The 14409-nt window shown below is 34.8% G+C and overlaps 1 protein-coding gene across 3 annotated transcripts in view; it reads right to left on the bottom strand.

Annotated features, from left to right (window-relative positions):
* The window catches only part of USP48 (ubiquitin specific peptidase 48), a 91930-nt gene that overhangs the window by 41771 nt on the left and 35750 nt on the right, over positions 1-14409 (bottom strand). For 2 of the 3 annotated variants that reach the window (XM_077150936.1, XM_077150938.1), the window contains exons 8-13: positions 13741-13823; positions 10392-10571; positions 6372-6500; positions 5604-5753; positions 964-1161; positions 61-175 (exon numbers count right to left, since the gene is read on the bottom strand). In XM_077150936.1, coding sequence (XP_077007051.1) covers positions 61-175; positions 964-1161; positions 5604-5753; positions 6372-6500; positions 10392-10571; positions 13741-13823 — 855 coding nt within the window. The remainder of the gene's footprint in view (positions 1-60; positions 176-963; positions 1162-5603; positions 5754-6371; positions 6501-10391; positions 10572-13740; positions 13824-14409) is intronic. The other variant, XM_077150937.1, reaches the window with a different exon arrangement.

Genomic DNA, 14409 nt, shown 5'->3' with positions numbered 1-14409 from the left:
TGTTTATTACCTCTTGAAAATTTTTATTTTATCATAAAGAATATGCACTGTGTAACATACCCCTTTACTGTTGCTTTTAGTAAATTATTAACAGTTCTATAATCTTCATTTAGTTGGTTCTTCAGACGCAACACCCGACAACGTTCTACCACACATTCCTTACACAAGGCTTTCACTAGAGGCAAGAGAGAATGAAAGGAAATATACTTTATTCACGCAAAGATTTTCTGTTAATAAAAGGTTTTCAGCACTTCACAAAGCACAAATGAGTTTTAAACCAGAGACCCAAATTTAGACACAAAGAAGGGGGTGGGGTGTGCAGTTGGAGATCATGCAGTTTTGTTTAGTCTCATGCATAGATTGGAGTGGGACCTCTGTCCCAGTTGCTCACTAAAGACAAAAATATTTCAAGGAAAGGCAGCCAAAATCAAATAGACTGCAGATATTATGGGGTAACATATATCTATATTCAAAGTATAAATCAAGCAACTTCCACGCATAAACAAAAACAATCTACAAGTCTCATACTGTTAAAAGTCACCCTGGTATAAAAAGTCACCATGGCATGGAGGCACAAGACTTGTAATCAATCAGACTCGAGTTCAAATTGTAATCCTCACTTTAAGCCAGAGAAGTCTGAAATTCTTACTTTGAAGAGTAGTAAATAAAATTATAAAATACTACCTCATATGTCTCTCGAAAGAGTCCTATTTTGTCTCCTTTTGGGGGTGGGGTAGGGTGGGACAGATGGTACCCTCAGTGACCAGCACCAATTTATTTTCTAATATTATACTTAATATTAAATGTTGCTTAAATTCTGCCTATTTTTTGTCTTTAAGCAAATCTTTTGTGCCAAGTATATGCAATATCTGGTCTAGGACAGTTGGGTCATATCATCATAAAGCCCCATTCATTAAAGACCACATGCTTTCGAAGCAAAGAAGACATCCTTGTTTGAATTACCAGTTAATCTTGGACCTCCTCCATATCTACTGTAGAAAATATCAGCTGCATACTCAGATATCCTCTTCATAATCGATATTTTATCCGGATGAAGTTTGTCATGGGAACACAGGCAAGCGTGATTATCGATGGGCTTGGTAGGTGTTGATTCATCCAACCACTTCTGCAGCCACTCAAGAGAGACAAATTCATAGGGCTCTGAAGAAGGAAGCAACAGAGAGAGCCTATGTATTTTTACAGCTTTTTTAACTGATCCATTCATTTTCTCAAAAGACAACGCAAATCCTGTCCAAAGTTAGCACAATCAGAAAACTCATTATGCTGGGAAGATGTCTGATGAACACAAAGCTCCGCTTGCTTAACTACCACTCTTCTGAGTTCGAGGAGCTGCACATGATAATGATGACTCTGCACAGAGCCCTATGAGATCGGCTGGTATTATTAACCACATTCTACAAAAGAGGCATCTACAGAGAGAAGTGTCTTGCTTGATAGCACAGCAGAGCTTTGATCAGGACACCCATGTTTGCTGACTACAAGCCATGCTCCACACTGGCTCACAAATAACACAACCTCATCCCCTATCATATTTAATTTCATAAATTATGATCACAAATATTATTTTCATAATAATGTGATATACATCTGAGAACTAGAACTCAGCTTGGCTTCTCATTCTAAGTTAGAAATTAACTTCATCAGCTATAATTGTATTTCACAAACCCATTTCAACCACTGAATTTTTCTTCATCTAAGAGGATACTGATGTCAATTAACAGAGTATTTGACAACTCTCCAAATCTGTATCATGACTCATTCATTAAATTATATTATTTATTTCAAGAATATAAGCTATTTTAAAGAAGTTCCAGGATGAAGCACACTAGAACTAAATTACTGCCCATTTTGAAATTGTAAAACTTAAAAGACAAAACCAAATACCTAAAAATGAGCTTTAATTTGGGAAAAGGGAGTCTCAGAGTTCCCTGAAAGCCAAAATTAAAGGTAAAGGGCCAGCTTTGATTACTTACAAAGATCTCCAGTGAGTCCCAGCATAAAACATAGAAGAAAACATACAGAGGTTGAATTTATATATTTGTATTATACACTACTTCTGATGAGATCTGAGGGATAGACACTTGTACTCAAAGCCCATTTTGACCAATTTTACAGAGTAACAGATCTAGAAAACGAATTCTCATTTTAATTTTAGTGTAAAAAAATTTTTAATTTTACAAAAACAAGATTTGAAACTGTCAGATCCCTTATTTGTGCTAACAACATCATCAACTGAGCGCTTTCTGATTAGTCAGCAACACTGCAAGTTCAGACCAAGGTCTAATCCAAGTTCTGCCACCAAGAAACTGAACGTGAGCAAGTCACTTAAACTCTCTATGCTTCAGGTCTTTTATTTGTAAAATGAAGATAATAATACCTGCCTTCTACCTACCTCACAGGGATGTTGTTGAATGTAAAAGATAAGATATGTGAAGCATTTTGAGCTTTTTGGAAGAAAAGAGATATAGAAAAGTTAATTATACATTCACACAATATATAAAAGAGGAGACCTTAAGATGTAGTATAGGTTATACGGTTGTGGCATTTTACAAAATATAACAGTATGGTGAATTACATTCAAAATACCGCCCCAATTTTATTTGTCATGTATCCAGTTTAATTTGCCAGGGATAGAGAATAGCATCTTAAGAACTTAAAGATAGGGCGGGCCGCGGTGGCTCAGCGGGCAAGAGTGCTTGCCTGCCATGCCGGAGGACCTCGGTTCGATTCCCGGCCCCAGCCCATGTAAAAAACAAACAAACAAACAAAATATAATAAAACAAGAAAATGTTTAAAGATGTTTCCCTTTCTTCCTTCCATCCTTCCTTCCTTCTCTCTGTCTTTCCTTTCCTTCCTCCCTCTCTCTTAAAAAAAAAAAAAAAAAAAAAAAAAAAAAGAACTTAAAGATAATGAATCCTATACAAGGGAATAAAATTAAAGTCTTAACATATGTAATCTTTTTAAAGTATAGTCACACAGATTAAAAATTTAATTATCTGAAGGCTATTACAGGAGGGAAGACAGGATTGTGGTCCAGACTAATATTCAAAAATAATTTGCTAGATGTTCTAGTTTCCCAAGCAGTTGGGGAGGGGTGAACAGAGGACAATATTGCTAACTGGAAGAATAAACTATAAGAATCCTGACTGTTATAAGGAAAGGCATCTAAGAAAACTGAAAGAGCACGAAGCATTCCTGGCCAGGGTGGTTGTTTGCTGGAATTCCAAAGCCCAGTGTGACCGTAACCTTAAGCCATACAACGCAACTCAAGGGCAATTAGTCCAAGACCAAACTTTTCAATACCCTAGTAGAAGCCCCCAGAAAATATCCAAGTATTGTTCATTGTTCTGGTTCTGAATAGTCCAATATGAATTCAATGTAAGCTACAAAGATTAGAAAACTATGTAAATTTTTGGTCCAGAATTGAACCCGGGTCTCCCACATGGAAGACGAGCATTCTACCACCGAACCACCCATGCACCCTACACATGCTTTTGAAGAAGAGGAAGAAGCAGAGACCTTGAGCCCATCATTCAGACCTCATACCATATTTATTAACTTGACCAGTATTCCGGATTTTATTTTAGTGTGCTAGAGGTTCCACGGAAGAGTGACTATGGTCTGTCTGTCTTTTCATTTCCAGTCTCTATCACCATTTTAAAGAGTTGCATCATCAACCTCTGCTGAGAATTTCCCTTTAATAGGATCTAGTGCATGTCTTGTAGTTAAGGCAGATTCTGCTTGCGGCAAAATTTTTTTATACTACAGCATCCATAGAGCTGTTTCTCCACTTGAAAAGCTCCTGACAGGCTCTCAAAGATGTTTCCTATTATTTGTGATTCAGTAAACTACCTGAGCACTGCCTTCTAAAGGCACAGAAAATCAACTATCAAAAAAGGAGTGAGAACTCCATCTAGCTATTGAGTAGCTATTAGATATTAGACTGTATACAATCTCAGCATTTGATGAGCCAGGAAATAAATTGCTAAGATATCTGCAAAGGAAAAATGTACATCTTGGTTCAAAGTTCTAGTTTTGAAACAATGTCTGAATTTTGAACACGGGAATTTCTTATGGAAAACTATCAAGTCTAGAGCAATCACTGCACCAAAAATATTAGAAATGCTTTATCTAAAGACAATTTAAGCATATTTCAAATTGAATAAAAAAAGGATCAAAAGAGTTCATGTTTCCAGTGAAGCTTAAATTTTAGGATAAGTGAGCCTTCTTTAAATGTTTATAACCAGGCAAGATTCAGAAAATGTGTAACAAAAGACTGGCAGCACAAAAGCATGGACATTAGCTTTGGAATCTTACAACATATTAGGACAACATGGACTTCTCCCTATGTAAATTTACTGTATACGGAAAACTAGTAAGAGCATAAATGACATACAGGCATATTCTTAAAGATATAAGCACAGGTTCTTATAGATTGGGTAAAAAGAGTCAAAAGAGGCAGTGATAACTTGACATATAACATCTTTGGATCAAGTAGTTTTAAAGAATGGTTTAAAATAGCATTTTATTTAGACCCAGTAGGCTCATTTCTCTTGTTCACTTATACAAGAAACTGTGAATACAGCTCAGAAAACAGATTTCCAGATTCAATCATCTTTGAACAAATGCTCATAAATTTAGAGATTTGAATCATGGGTTCATTTCCAAATTCTTTCTAGTGAAATTAAGGTCAGTCTAATTTTTTAGGGTAATTCCACCCCCTGTAAATGTGTTAAGAGTAACAGGTTACAAAGGATCAGAATCAAATTATGATGAGACTACAAGAACTTCTAAGCTATTATTACAGATTCAGTAATCTATATTTATCTTTCATTAGTTATACCACTAATGGAAAAGTTAAGATATCAAAAAGATAAAACTAAAAGTATTTACTTTCTAAAGTTAGGGCTTGATTGCCTTTCTTCTTTAAAGAGAAGGTGAGATTGGGAATTTGTGTCAATGAAATAACTAAGAACAGGAATTTTTACATTTTTACAAATGGAATTAGCTTAAAACTTCAGATTTCTTTTTGAAGTATGAAATTAACTTGAATAAGCACAATAAAGAGATGAGGTGGATTATGTGGGATAATTCTTAAGAAGTTCAAAGTTCTAGTTTTAGAACTTTGAAGTTTTTCCACTCTAGCATAATAATCACATATTAAATTTCAAGTTAATCTAATGATATCATAAAAAACAGCACCCATTGAAAGAATGCCTGCCAATAATGTTAGGGCACAAGTTATGCAAGGAAGGATAATAGGTGTTTTGCTTCCATATTAATCCAAACAGATTTTAATATCTCACACAATAAAAATATCTACAAGAGACAAAAAAAAAAAGGCAGTGCTGACCTATACCTTGTAATTTCTTAACAGCTTCCCATTTTTAAAAGTACCTGAAAACAAAAACTATATGGAACGTTACACATCAAGTTATTGATGGTTTACACAGTAATTTTAGAGTATATAGAGACTTTAATGGAGAAAAGGTAAGAAAAAGTTTTTTCATATACAGTTGTAAACACACGCAAAAAACAAGGCACTTAATGGCAACAGTGCTGTCCCAGAATATCTTACAGACCAGCTCCAGCAGGTAACCTTTGGTACAGCTCCTTAACTTCCTCATGTTTTGCTTTTCCTTTATCCACACTTTGTTTACGCATCTCAGCCATTTCGATACACCACTCCTCAAATTTGGAATTGTCCCGATCTACCAGCTCTTGAAGAAAAGCTATTCAAAACAGACAAAAAAAAAACAAACACAACAAAAACCTTATCCTTGTTTTCAAAGACAGAAAACCATGGTGATCTCTAAATTGTATCAAATAATGAACAAGAATTTGGTGGCAATTTCCTGGTGTGGCCTCCCGCTTCTGCTAGAGCCTTCCAACCTGAGGGCAGAAATACAATTGAAGACAATCACTGGAATAATACTAGGTGATTCCCCCAACCTGGTTCTCCATGATAGCACCAGCCCCCCAGAACCATCAAATGGCTCAGAAACATCACTACAAAACAAATGATTCCACAGAGAACGGAACAGTATATAAGTGGCTAAAATTCACTAAATAGCAAAAAATCAAATTGCTCTTTAAATACACATCTTGCCAACTTTGGGGAATTTTTTTTTAATGCTTTTGCTTTCCTTGGGGGGAGGTGAGGCAGTGCAATAGTACTGTCAAAGGCTTATTTAAAAACTCACTACTTTAAAGCAAACTGGCATGTAATACATATTTCATCAACAGTTACCATAGGGACTCAATCTAAATATAACCTATAAAAGATCAATCTGTTGTTGATCGCTGAGCATGGTATTCTAAGATATCTGTAATCCCAGAAAGCTGCTTACCTGGTACCTGAACAGCTGTGTTGGGTTTTTCTTGAGTTTGCAGTCTATAAACCAACATGTACGCATTTCGAGAGCAGTGAGTTCCTTTGCCACACTTGGGTTTACGTGTCTGGGACTTAGAAGGTTCTGCTGAGGTAGAGAAATCAAAAGATGATTAACTATAATGCCTATAGTTTGTTCATCTTTCACATGGAATGGGAAGGAGGGGAGCCCAGGGAAAACAACTTCTAAAATACACATCCAATATATATGAATATAAAACAGTAAAAAGCCATATAAATTTAGCAGGCTCTTTAGATTTTTTAATATTTAAGACAAGTTACTCTTTCCCTTGCCTCCCACATTCCATCTTTAAACAAGGAAAAGTAAGTATTTTTTTCATGAGGAAAAAAACACAGAACAAAGTACTATGAGCTATTTTTAAAGTTAGTCTTAAATTACAAAAATAAATTCAGAATTAATTTCATTACCCAAAGAAATATAATGGCATGTTTATAAAAATGGAATAGAATGGTAATGAGCAGAGAGATTAGCCACTAATCTATGAATTCAGTAGCAAATGGAAAATGTTATTAAGTGTTTTAGAAGGCAAGTGATCTTTAAATTGGGTTTAAGTATCTCAGGGCAGGGACCTGAGGTCATGGATAATTCTGAGGAAATCAATGACCAGATCCTCAATTCACTACATACTATTCTAAAACTGATTTGCCTTTAAGGTGAAGTTTCATAATGTTTTTCAACTCTCCTTTCACAATCACCTGCACCCAACTAAACAAAAGAATGATACAACCTCTTATTATTTGATAATGGTGGACAACCCACTGTATTAAAAATATTTCTGTCAAAGTTAATGAACAGAATGCAAGTAGGGTCATTTCAAGCCTTTGTCTTCAAAAATAAAAAAATTTCAAAACTGCCATATCATTAGGTATAATTTATTTTTATAGGACAGTATTTTTTAGCATTAAGAAAAAGGAATTAACTGACATTGTTAAAATAATTTATTCTTTCCCATCTATATCTACATGGAAACAAGTTTCCTTGGTGCTTACCTCAATTTTTAAGTCTAATGCATCTCATTAAAAGAAAAATATTTATAGTAAAATTTTACATTGTTTAATTTAATAAAATTTATAACATATAATAGGCATGCCTAAAGAGCTACTTCTGGAGGACCTCTGTTGTTGCTCAGATGTGGTCTCAGACTCTCTAAGCCCAACTCTGCAAGTGAAATCATTGCCCTCCCCTTTATGTGGGACATGACATCCAGGGGTGAAAGTCTCCCTGGCGATGTGGGAGATGACTCCCAGGAATGAATCCAGACCTGGCACCGTGGGATCAACAATTACATCCTGACCAAAAAGGGGAAAAGAAGTGTAATTAATAAGGTATCAGATAGAGTCGAGAAGCTAGTCTGGAGGTTGCTCTTACACAAGCTTCCGGTAGACCTTGCTATACCTATCATAACCTGCCAACCCCCTGCCTGGACCACTCCAGCCAATCCTAAAGAACACCTAGGGCAATATATAAGATTCCATAAGGGTTCCAGGCACTAGAGTAACTTTTCAGAAACCTACAACCTCCAGACGGGTCCGTGGTCCAGAAAAGTCCTGAAATTTAGCCCAGCCTCTCTAGAACATCAGATAGTTTCATCTCCCTACCCCATATTAGTGACAGACCCTTCCAATACCAAAAGTTGAGAATTGCCATAGCCCAAACAATCCCAAAGAGAGGTGTGGAAAGATCAAAGTTGATGGTGGAATTATACATGGACGATAGGGCTTAAATGAATATGAATGTTAAGTCATTAAATTGGTATCTCTTTTAGTCACCCAGTATTTTAGAGTAGCTAGAAGTAAAAACCTAAAATTGTGAAACTGTAACCCATGTCAAAGTCTGAAATATGTTCTACAACTAATTGTGGTGCTGTGCTTGGAAATTTATAGCTTTTATGTATATATGCTATTGTTCACAAAAAAACAAAGAAAAAAGCTGATTGTGATGATAAAAAAGTTATTTAAGCTCTCTAGCTTCCTATATTCTGGAACAGTTAAAAGGAATAATATGAGAGAATCGTATGGTAGCCCATGGCAAATTCTGGGATCTGTCCTGTAACTACTTGCTGAAGAGTGCTTTTAAGATTATTGCTTTTTTATTTCTTTGCTTTCTATATATGTTATACTATACTATAAAAAAAGTTTTAAAAATTTATATAATATTGATCAATTGTGTAATGAAAAGTTATAATTTTAAAAAATCATTTAATTCAAAAGAACTTCAAAAAACAATGATTTAGAGATTTATGTTCACAGGAAATTTAGTATTGTCCATTGGAATAAAAATATGTATGGTAAATGTAAGGGAAATACTAATACAAGAGAAAAGGGAAGTATAAAAAATGTCCTACTATAAAAGAAAAGTTATTCATGTATCTTTTAAAAGAATGATGGTGGGTCTCATATTCCTATGGTATTTAATTTTATTTGGATACTTTTAAAAGAGTGATGTTGCCATTTCACTTTCAATATATAATATACCAAGAGGATACAAAATTGTTCAATATTCTTATAGAAAATATATGAGCAATAAAGTTTGACGATCATTGTCAAAGGGAATTAAAATATCATGGGCATGTACAGGGAAAAGGAGGTTAGTCATCTCTAATTGAAACGTAGTAAGATATTAGATAGTCGTTATTCTGCATAAGACAGATTATAAATGACTGATAAAAGTCCACAACAGAATACAGTAAAGGAAAACTAATGGAATTTAATGAATAAGTATTTTCTATTTTCAGTAAAAAGAAAACAGATAAAAGCTACATTATAAGTTATATATAACAATGAATGGTATTAAAACAATGGAATGAAATATCTTTAGGTTATCTCTTTCTCTTAAACGACTTTAAAACTTAGGGCTGCCCCAAATACGGAACACTGACAGGACAGCCTTAACAATGCTTTTAATCCTAGAATTCTCTAACTAAAATTAAGATAGAGCAAATAAACTACAGTGAAAGAAGTTAAATGCAACGAAGACATAATTATTTATCATTTAAAACTACATCTCAATTTGCCTTAGTAAGAATGCCACAGTAACAAAAAACTAAAAGCAAATGTTAAGAACTTAAGTATTACTTAGGTACAGTGACAGCAAGATTGCTGATAGTGTAAAGACAATGTAAAAATGTGATTTAAAAGTAGAAAATTGTCTAAACTACAAGAATATAGTCAATCACATGAATATCTACAGAGAGATTACCCATATACTATGAAAGCCAAACCCTATCTGCCATACTCCACCCTGTTTGACACCTTGGAAAAGTGGCTGAAATCTATTAAGGAAGGACAGTGGTAGGAGACACATACCTACTCCCATTCCTTTTCTTCTATTTAGTTCCCATCGTATCAACCTCACCCCAAAAAGATGTGGTAAGAAAGTGTTGAAAACCTCAACCAAGATGGCTCCTACTGTGAGACTTGTCTACTCGTTGCGGGAAGAAATGGGAATTTTGGCCCAAGACAACCAAACTAACAGGAGTAGAAGAACTTTCTATGGCAGAACTCATCACTACAAAACAGCAAGCAGCTCACTTGCGATGGGATTAGATATTAAATAGGGAGGAATAGAAAATGTCCTCAGGGAAAAGTTCCACTGCTATAGTTATTCCCCCAGGATAAATTTCCTGACTCAGAGAAAAGGACTACAAATCCTATTATACTAAATGCACTGGTCATCACCTTTCCCTCTCCTCAGTTAACCTAGTAACTGGAAACTGAAAAACTTGCCTTCAAGCTTTACTGAAAATATGACATTATAGAAACTGTCTCTGGAGCAGATACACACACATACACACACACACGTATATAAAATCAGGCAATGCCAATAAAAGATATTCAGAGATTTTATGGATACTTAAGAAATACAAATACAATCTTGGACCATAATTATTTATTACAAATATATCCAGTTAAAAAAAAGTTATATTTTAAAAGGGCACTCACAACTTAAAGGTTTTACCTAGATCTTCCTCAATCCCTAGTTGTAATTTCTTCCCCTCCATCTTTTCTATATCTTCATCATTAAATTTATACCATTCACCAGATTGTGGGTCCTTCACATGGGCAATGTAGTGGCCAGAATAAGCACTCACTCCTCTGTGTATGAGGACTGCACTGAGTTCATACACATAGTTTCCACCTGGAGAGGAAGAAAGTAAAAGAAACTTTGGATGATAGTATTCTTATATTCTGAGCCCAAACTGTAATGATTAGCACTGTTGTTTATTCAGCTGGTAGAAATCATGTCATCTAAGATAAAAAAGATGACGATTTAGTCTTAAAAAAACAATATAGCAGATATTCTCTTATTCAATTCATTGTACTCCTTCTGCAAAGCAAACTGATGGATATCTATGGAATTCTGGGTGCTCAGGGCTGACACTCAGACTACTCAGCCCTTCTACACAAACTAGCTGACTCATATGCTTACCAAAAATCAACTGTGCATGTTCTCCAACATGTTATTAAAACTAAATAATAAAAACATATAAACCAAAGAGATATGAGCACATAACTAAAAACTATTGTTTCTATAAAAAAGAAGACAAATGTTCTAGAAAAAGTTACAGGCAAGTCCTTAAGAAAAATTGCTTTTGAAATAGGTGTAGGACATAGAATGATTTTATACTCAGATTTCTTCATAACTATTTCAAGTTTCTAGTCTATTTTAAATAAACAAAACTGACAAATCACAGCCTATGTATTATGCATGTGGCTAATCAAAACAAGGTTTATCTCTTAAAAAAACTTCTCTAATTGAAAAAAATAAGAAAAAAAGATTTTACCTACATAGCAAAACACAGCACAAGTTCATACATTATACCACACATATTCAATATTTCAATATAGTTTTCTGTACATTAAGGGTTTTGCAGTTAGTAAAACCAATATAACAAAAATTAAATATACCTACAGGTTTTTAACCTACCAAGTCTATTTGAGAAATAACCTCCTTGTTTTCATTATAGCATGTAGAGGAAGGGGAGGGGAAGGATGGAGGAGGAGGAGGAAGAGGAAAAGGAGAAGAGGAAGAAAAAGTAAATCATTAAAAATCATACGGGGCGGGCCATGGTGGCTCAGCAGACAAGAATGCTTGCCTGCCATGCCAGAGGACCCGGGTTCGATTTCCAGTGCCTGCCCATGTTTAAAAAAAAAAATCCTGCAGTGGAGTCAAGGTAAGTGCTACTTTCACATCCCCTCCAAGTATCTGGTCCCTGAGAAGCCACCAGTCCATCCAACATCCCCTAATACTCAAATCATTACTGAACAAAGGAGGAGGGAAACAAATACTATATAAAGTGGATGTGTCGGTTTGAATCTGTTGCGTACCCAAGAAAAGTCAAATTCTTTAATCTCATTCAATATTGTTGGGTGGAAGCTTTTTGATTGTTTTCATGGAGATGTGACCCATCCAATTGTGGGTGAGAAGTTTTTGGTATGGGCAGCCTCCGAATCAAACCGGGGTCTCTGCCACTGAGCCTTGGTTGGGTGATAAGTTCTGATTAGACGGTTTCCATGGAGAATATCTCCACCCATTCAAGATGGGACTGCTGACTGGAGCCCTGAAAAAGGGAACCATTTTGGAAAGAACCAACAGAACCCACACAGTCAGAAACCTCTGAAAATGAAGGAAAATGCCCCCAGGGAAAGCTGCTGAAGAAGCTGGAAAGAAAGTTGGCAGACGTGGCCTCTTTCCCAGCTGAGAGAGGTGTCCAGAACCCAAAGACCCCAGCAGACACCAGCTACGGGATTTCCCAGCTGACAGAGCTGTTTTGGACAGCATCAGCTTTTCTTGAGTGAAGGTAACCTCTTGTCAGTGCCTTAATTTAGACATTTTCATGGTTTTAGAACTGTAAACTTGCAACTTAATAAATTCTCATTTTAAAAGCCATTCCATTTCTGGTATATTACAATCCAGGAGATTTTACAAACTAAAACAGCTAAGATTATTCATTCAACCAATGATAAAATACCGTTACAAAGTTTATGACAGTTTCCTTCGTCAGAGGAGCACAAATTTTAAACCATAGTACTGATACATCATCATACATTTTAAAGTTTAATTATTTAACATATCCCAACCATACAATTTTGCTTATGGCTTATTTCTATTTTAAATGGCCTTGTAACAACCTTTTCTTTTGGAAAGGGACAGACTGTATAAAAGAATGTATACATTAGTATTTTCATAAATAATAAGATCAACCTAACAGGAAAGTAAAACAGTCTTTGGGTCAGGGCAAGAGAACCAAAGGGTAAGATGTTTATTTTCTCTAGCAAAAACCGTCTGTTTGGTAAGACTACCAAAAGAAAAAAGTGGCAATTAATTCTTGTTGGGATTATGATGGAACATCCTAGGATGTATCAGGGATCATAGAGTTGAAGAATTACAGCATAAACACTGGAATTATGTCACCTTGTGTTTCTAATAAAATGTTAGAAAAAAGTGAATGGAGGCAACCAACAATTTCTTGAATACCCAGGGTTCTATCTGAGATTCTATAATAGTTTCACTCAGTTTATTTATTTAGAAATCTAAAAACCAGATTGTTCCAATGCCAAGGAAACCCTGAAATCCAGTGGTACCAGTCTCTCCAGGAATACCAACCAGTTGCATTGCCATAACTGATAATATCAACACCCCTTCTCAACATGAAGAAGTTAGAAGGGTCATTGCCTAAATATCCCTAAAAACCTAGAAAAGGATCAAATAAGAGGGAGGAGTTATAACAGAGAAGACAGAATTTAATAAATGTATATGACTAAAGAATCATTATATTGATTTCTTTTTAATCTTCACTATATTAGACCAGCTAGAAGGAAAAGTCTGAAGTTGTGGTACTGTAACCCATACAGAAAGTATGGGTTGCAAACTTTGAAGGTTTTCTATAACTACTTGTTAAAATGTGCTTTGAAACCTATCACTTTCCTGTATATATGGTATGTTTCAGAATAAAAAATGTTTTAAAAAAAGCAAATGGAGGCATATTGAAGTCTCATTTTTATAAGGAATCATGGATATGGTAATAAGATTAAGGTGACTAGTATAGGTTCAGGAATAGTAAAATATTTTTTTCATTTGTTAGTTATTTTTATGTCCTTAATTATATAGATATTGATGATTCATGTCATCCCTATGCACTTACCCATAAAGAATGAAGCTACTGTAACTCACCTAAAATGTCTGGATTTCCAGAAAGAGTTCAGCAAAGAAAAATTAGCAGTAAACTGCTATTCTAAATTCCTCACAAGCAGTTCACAAGTCACAGTCACTGAGCATTATAATTACCATTGCTTAGTAAAATTACCTTTATGTTCCACATAAGGTTCCATATCCAAAATTTCTGAGAAGCCAATGTAGGTATTCAGCTTTTTCTTATGTCCAGTTTGTCTGGCCAAGAGGAAAACTTATATTTATATTCAAAATAATCACAAAACAATATATAAGCTCTATCATCTATTTTGATAATCTCAATAGTAGCTACGTAAATTTCATTTAGCAATCTTGCTCAACAAGCTGCAAGATCAGAAGTAACCATAAAATGATTTTATAACTGGGCAAATAATAATTAAAGGGCATGAATTTAAAAAGTGCTAACTCCAAATATAACTTATTTTACTTCCAAAAGTTTTAATTTACTCAAAAAAGAAAAACATAGAAGACATGTACATGTAAATAAAATGCCTTGATTTTAACTATAAGATAAGAGATCTACTCCCATGGGAATGGGGTGGGGTTGGGGGACACTGTAATAAGTAGAAACTTCACTTAAAATATACAAAAATAAAGAATATTTGAAGGTAACTCAGTTTCTCCCTAGATGTTTGATACTCCTTTGCTGTTTTAAATAATTTCTTAAAATGAAAAATTAAGGATAACCTGCTTACCTAGTTCTCAATTATATATGGCTGACTTGTTTAAGAACTCTTATATAAAATCATTAAACACTGGCATTTCGAAATGATAGACTCCGCCT

The sequence above is a fragment of the Tamandua tetradactyla genome, chromosome 2, assembly GCF_023851605.1.
Source record: "Tamandua tetradactyla isolate mTamTet1 chromosome 2, mTamTet1.pri, whole genome shotgun sequence".
Classification (NCBI taxonomy): Eukaryota; Metazoa; Chordata; class Mammalia; order Pilosa; family Myrmecophagidae; genus Tamandua; species Tamandua tetradactyla.
This window is presented reverse-complemented; position numbering and strand designations above follow the sequence as displayed.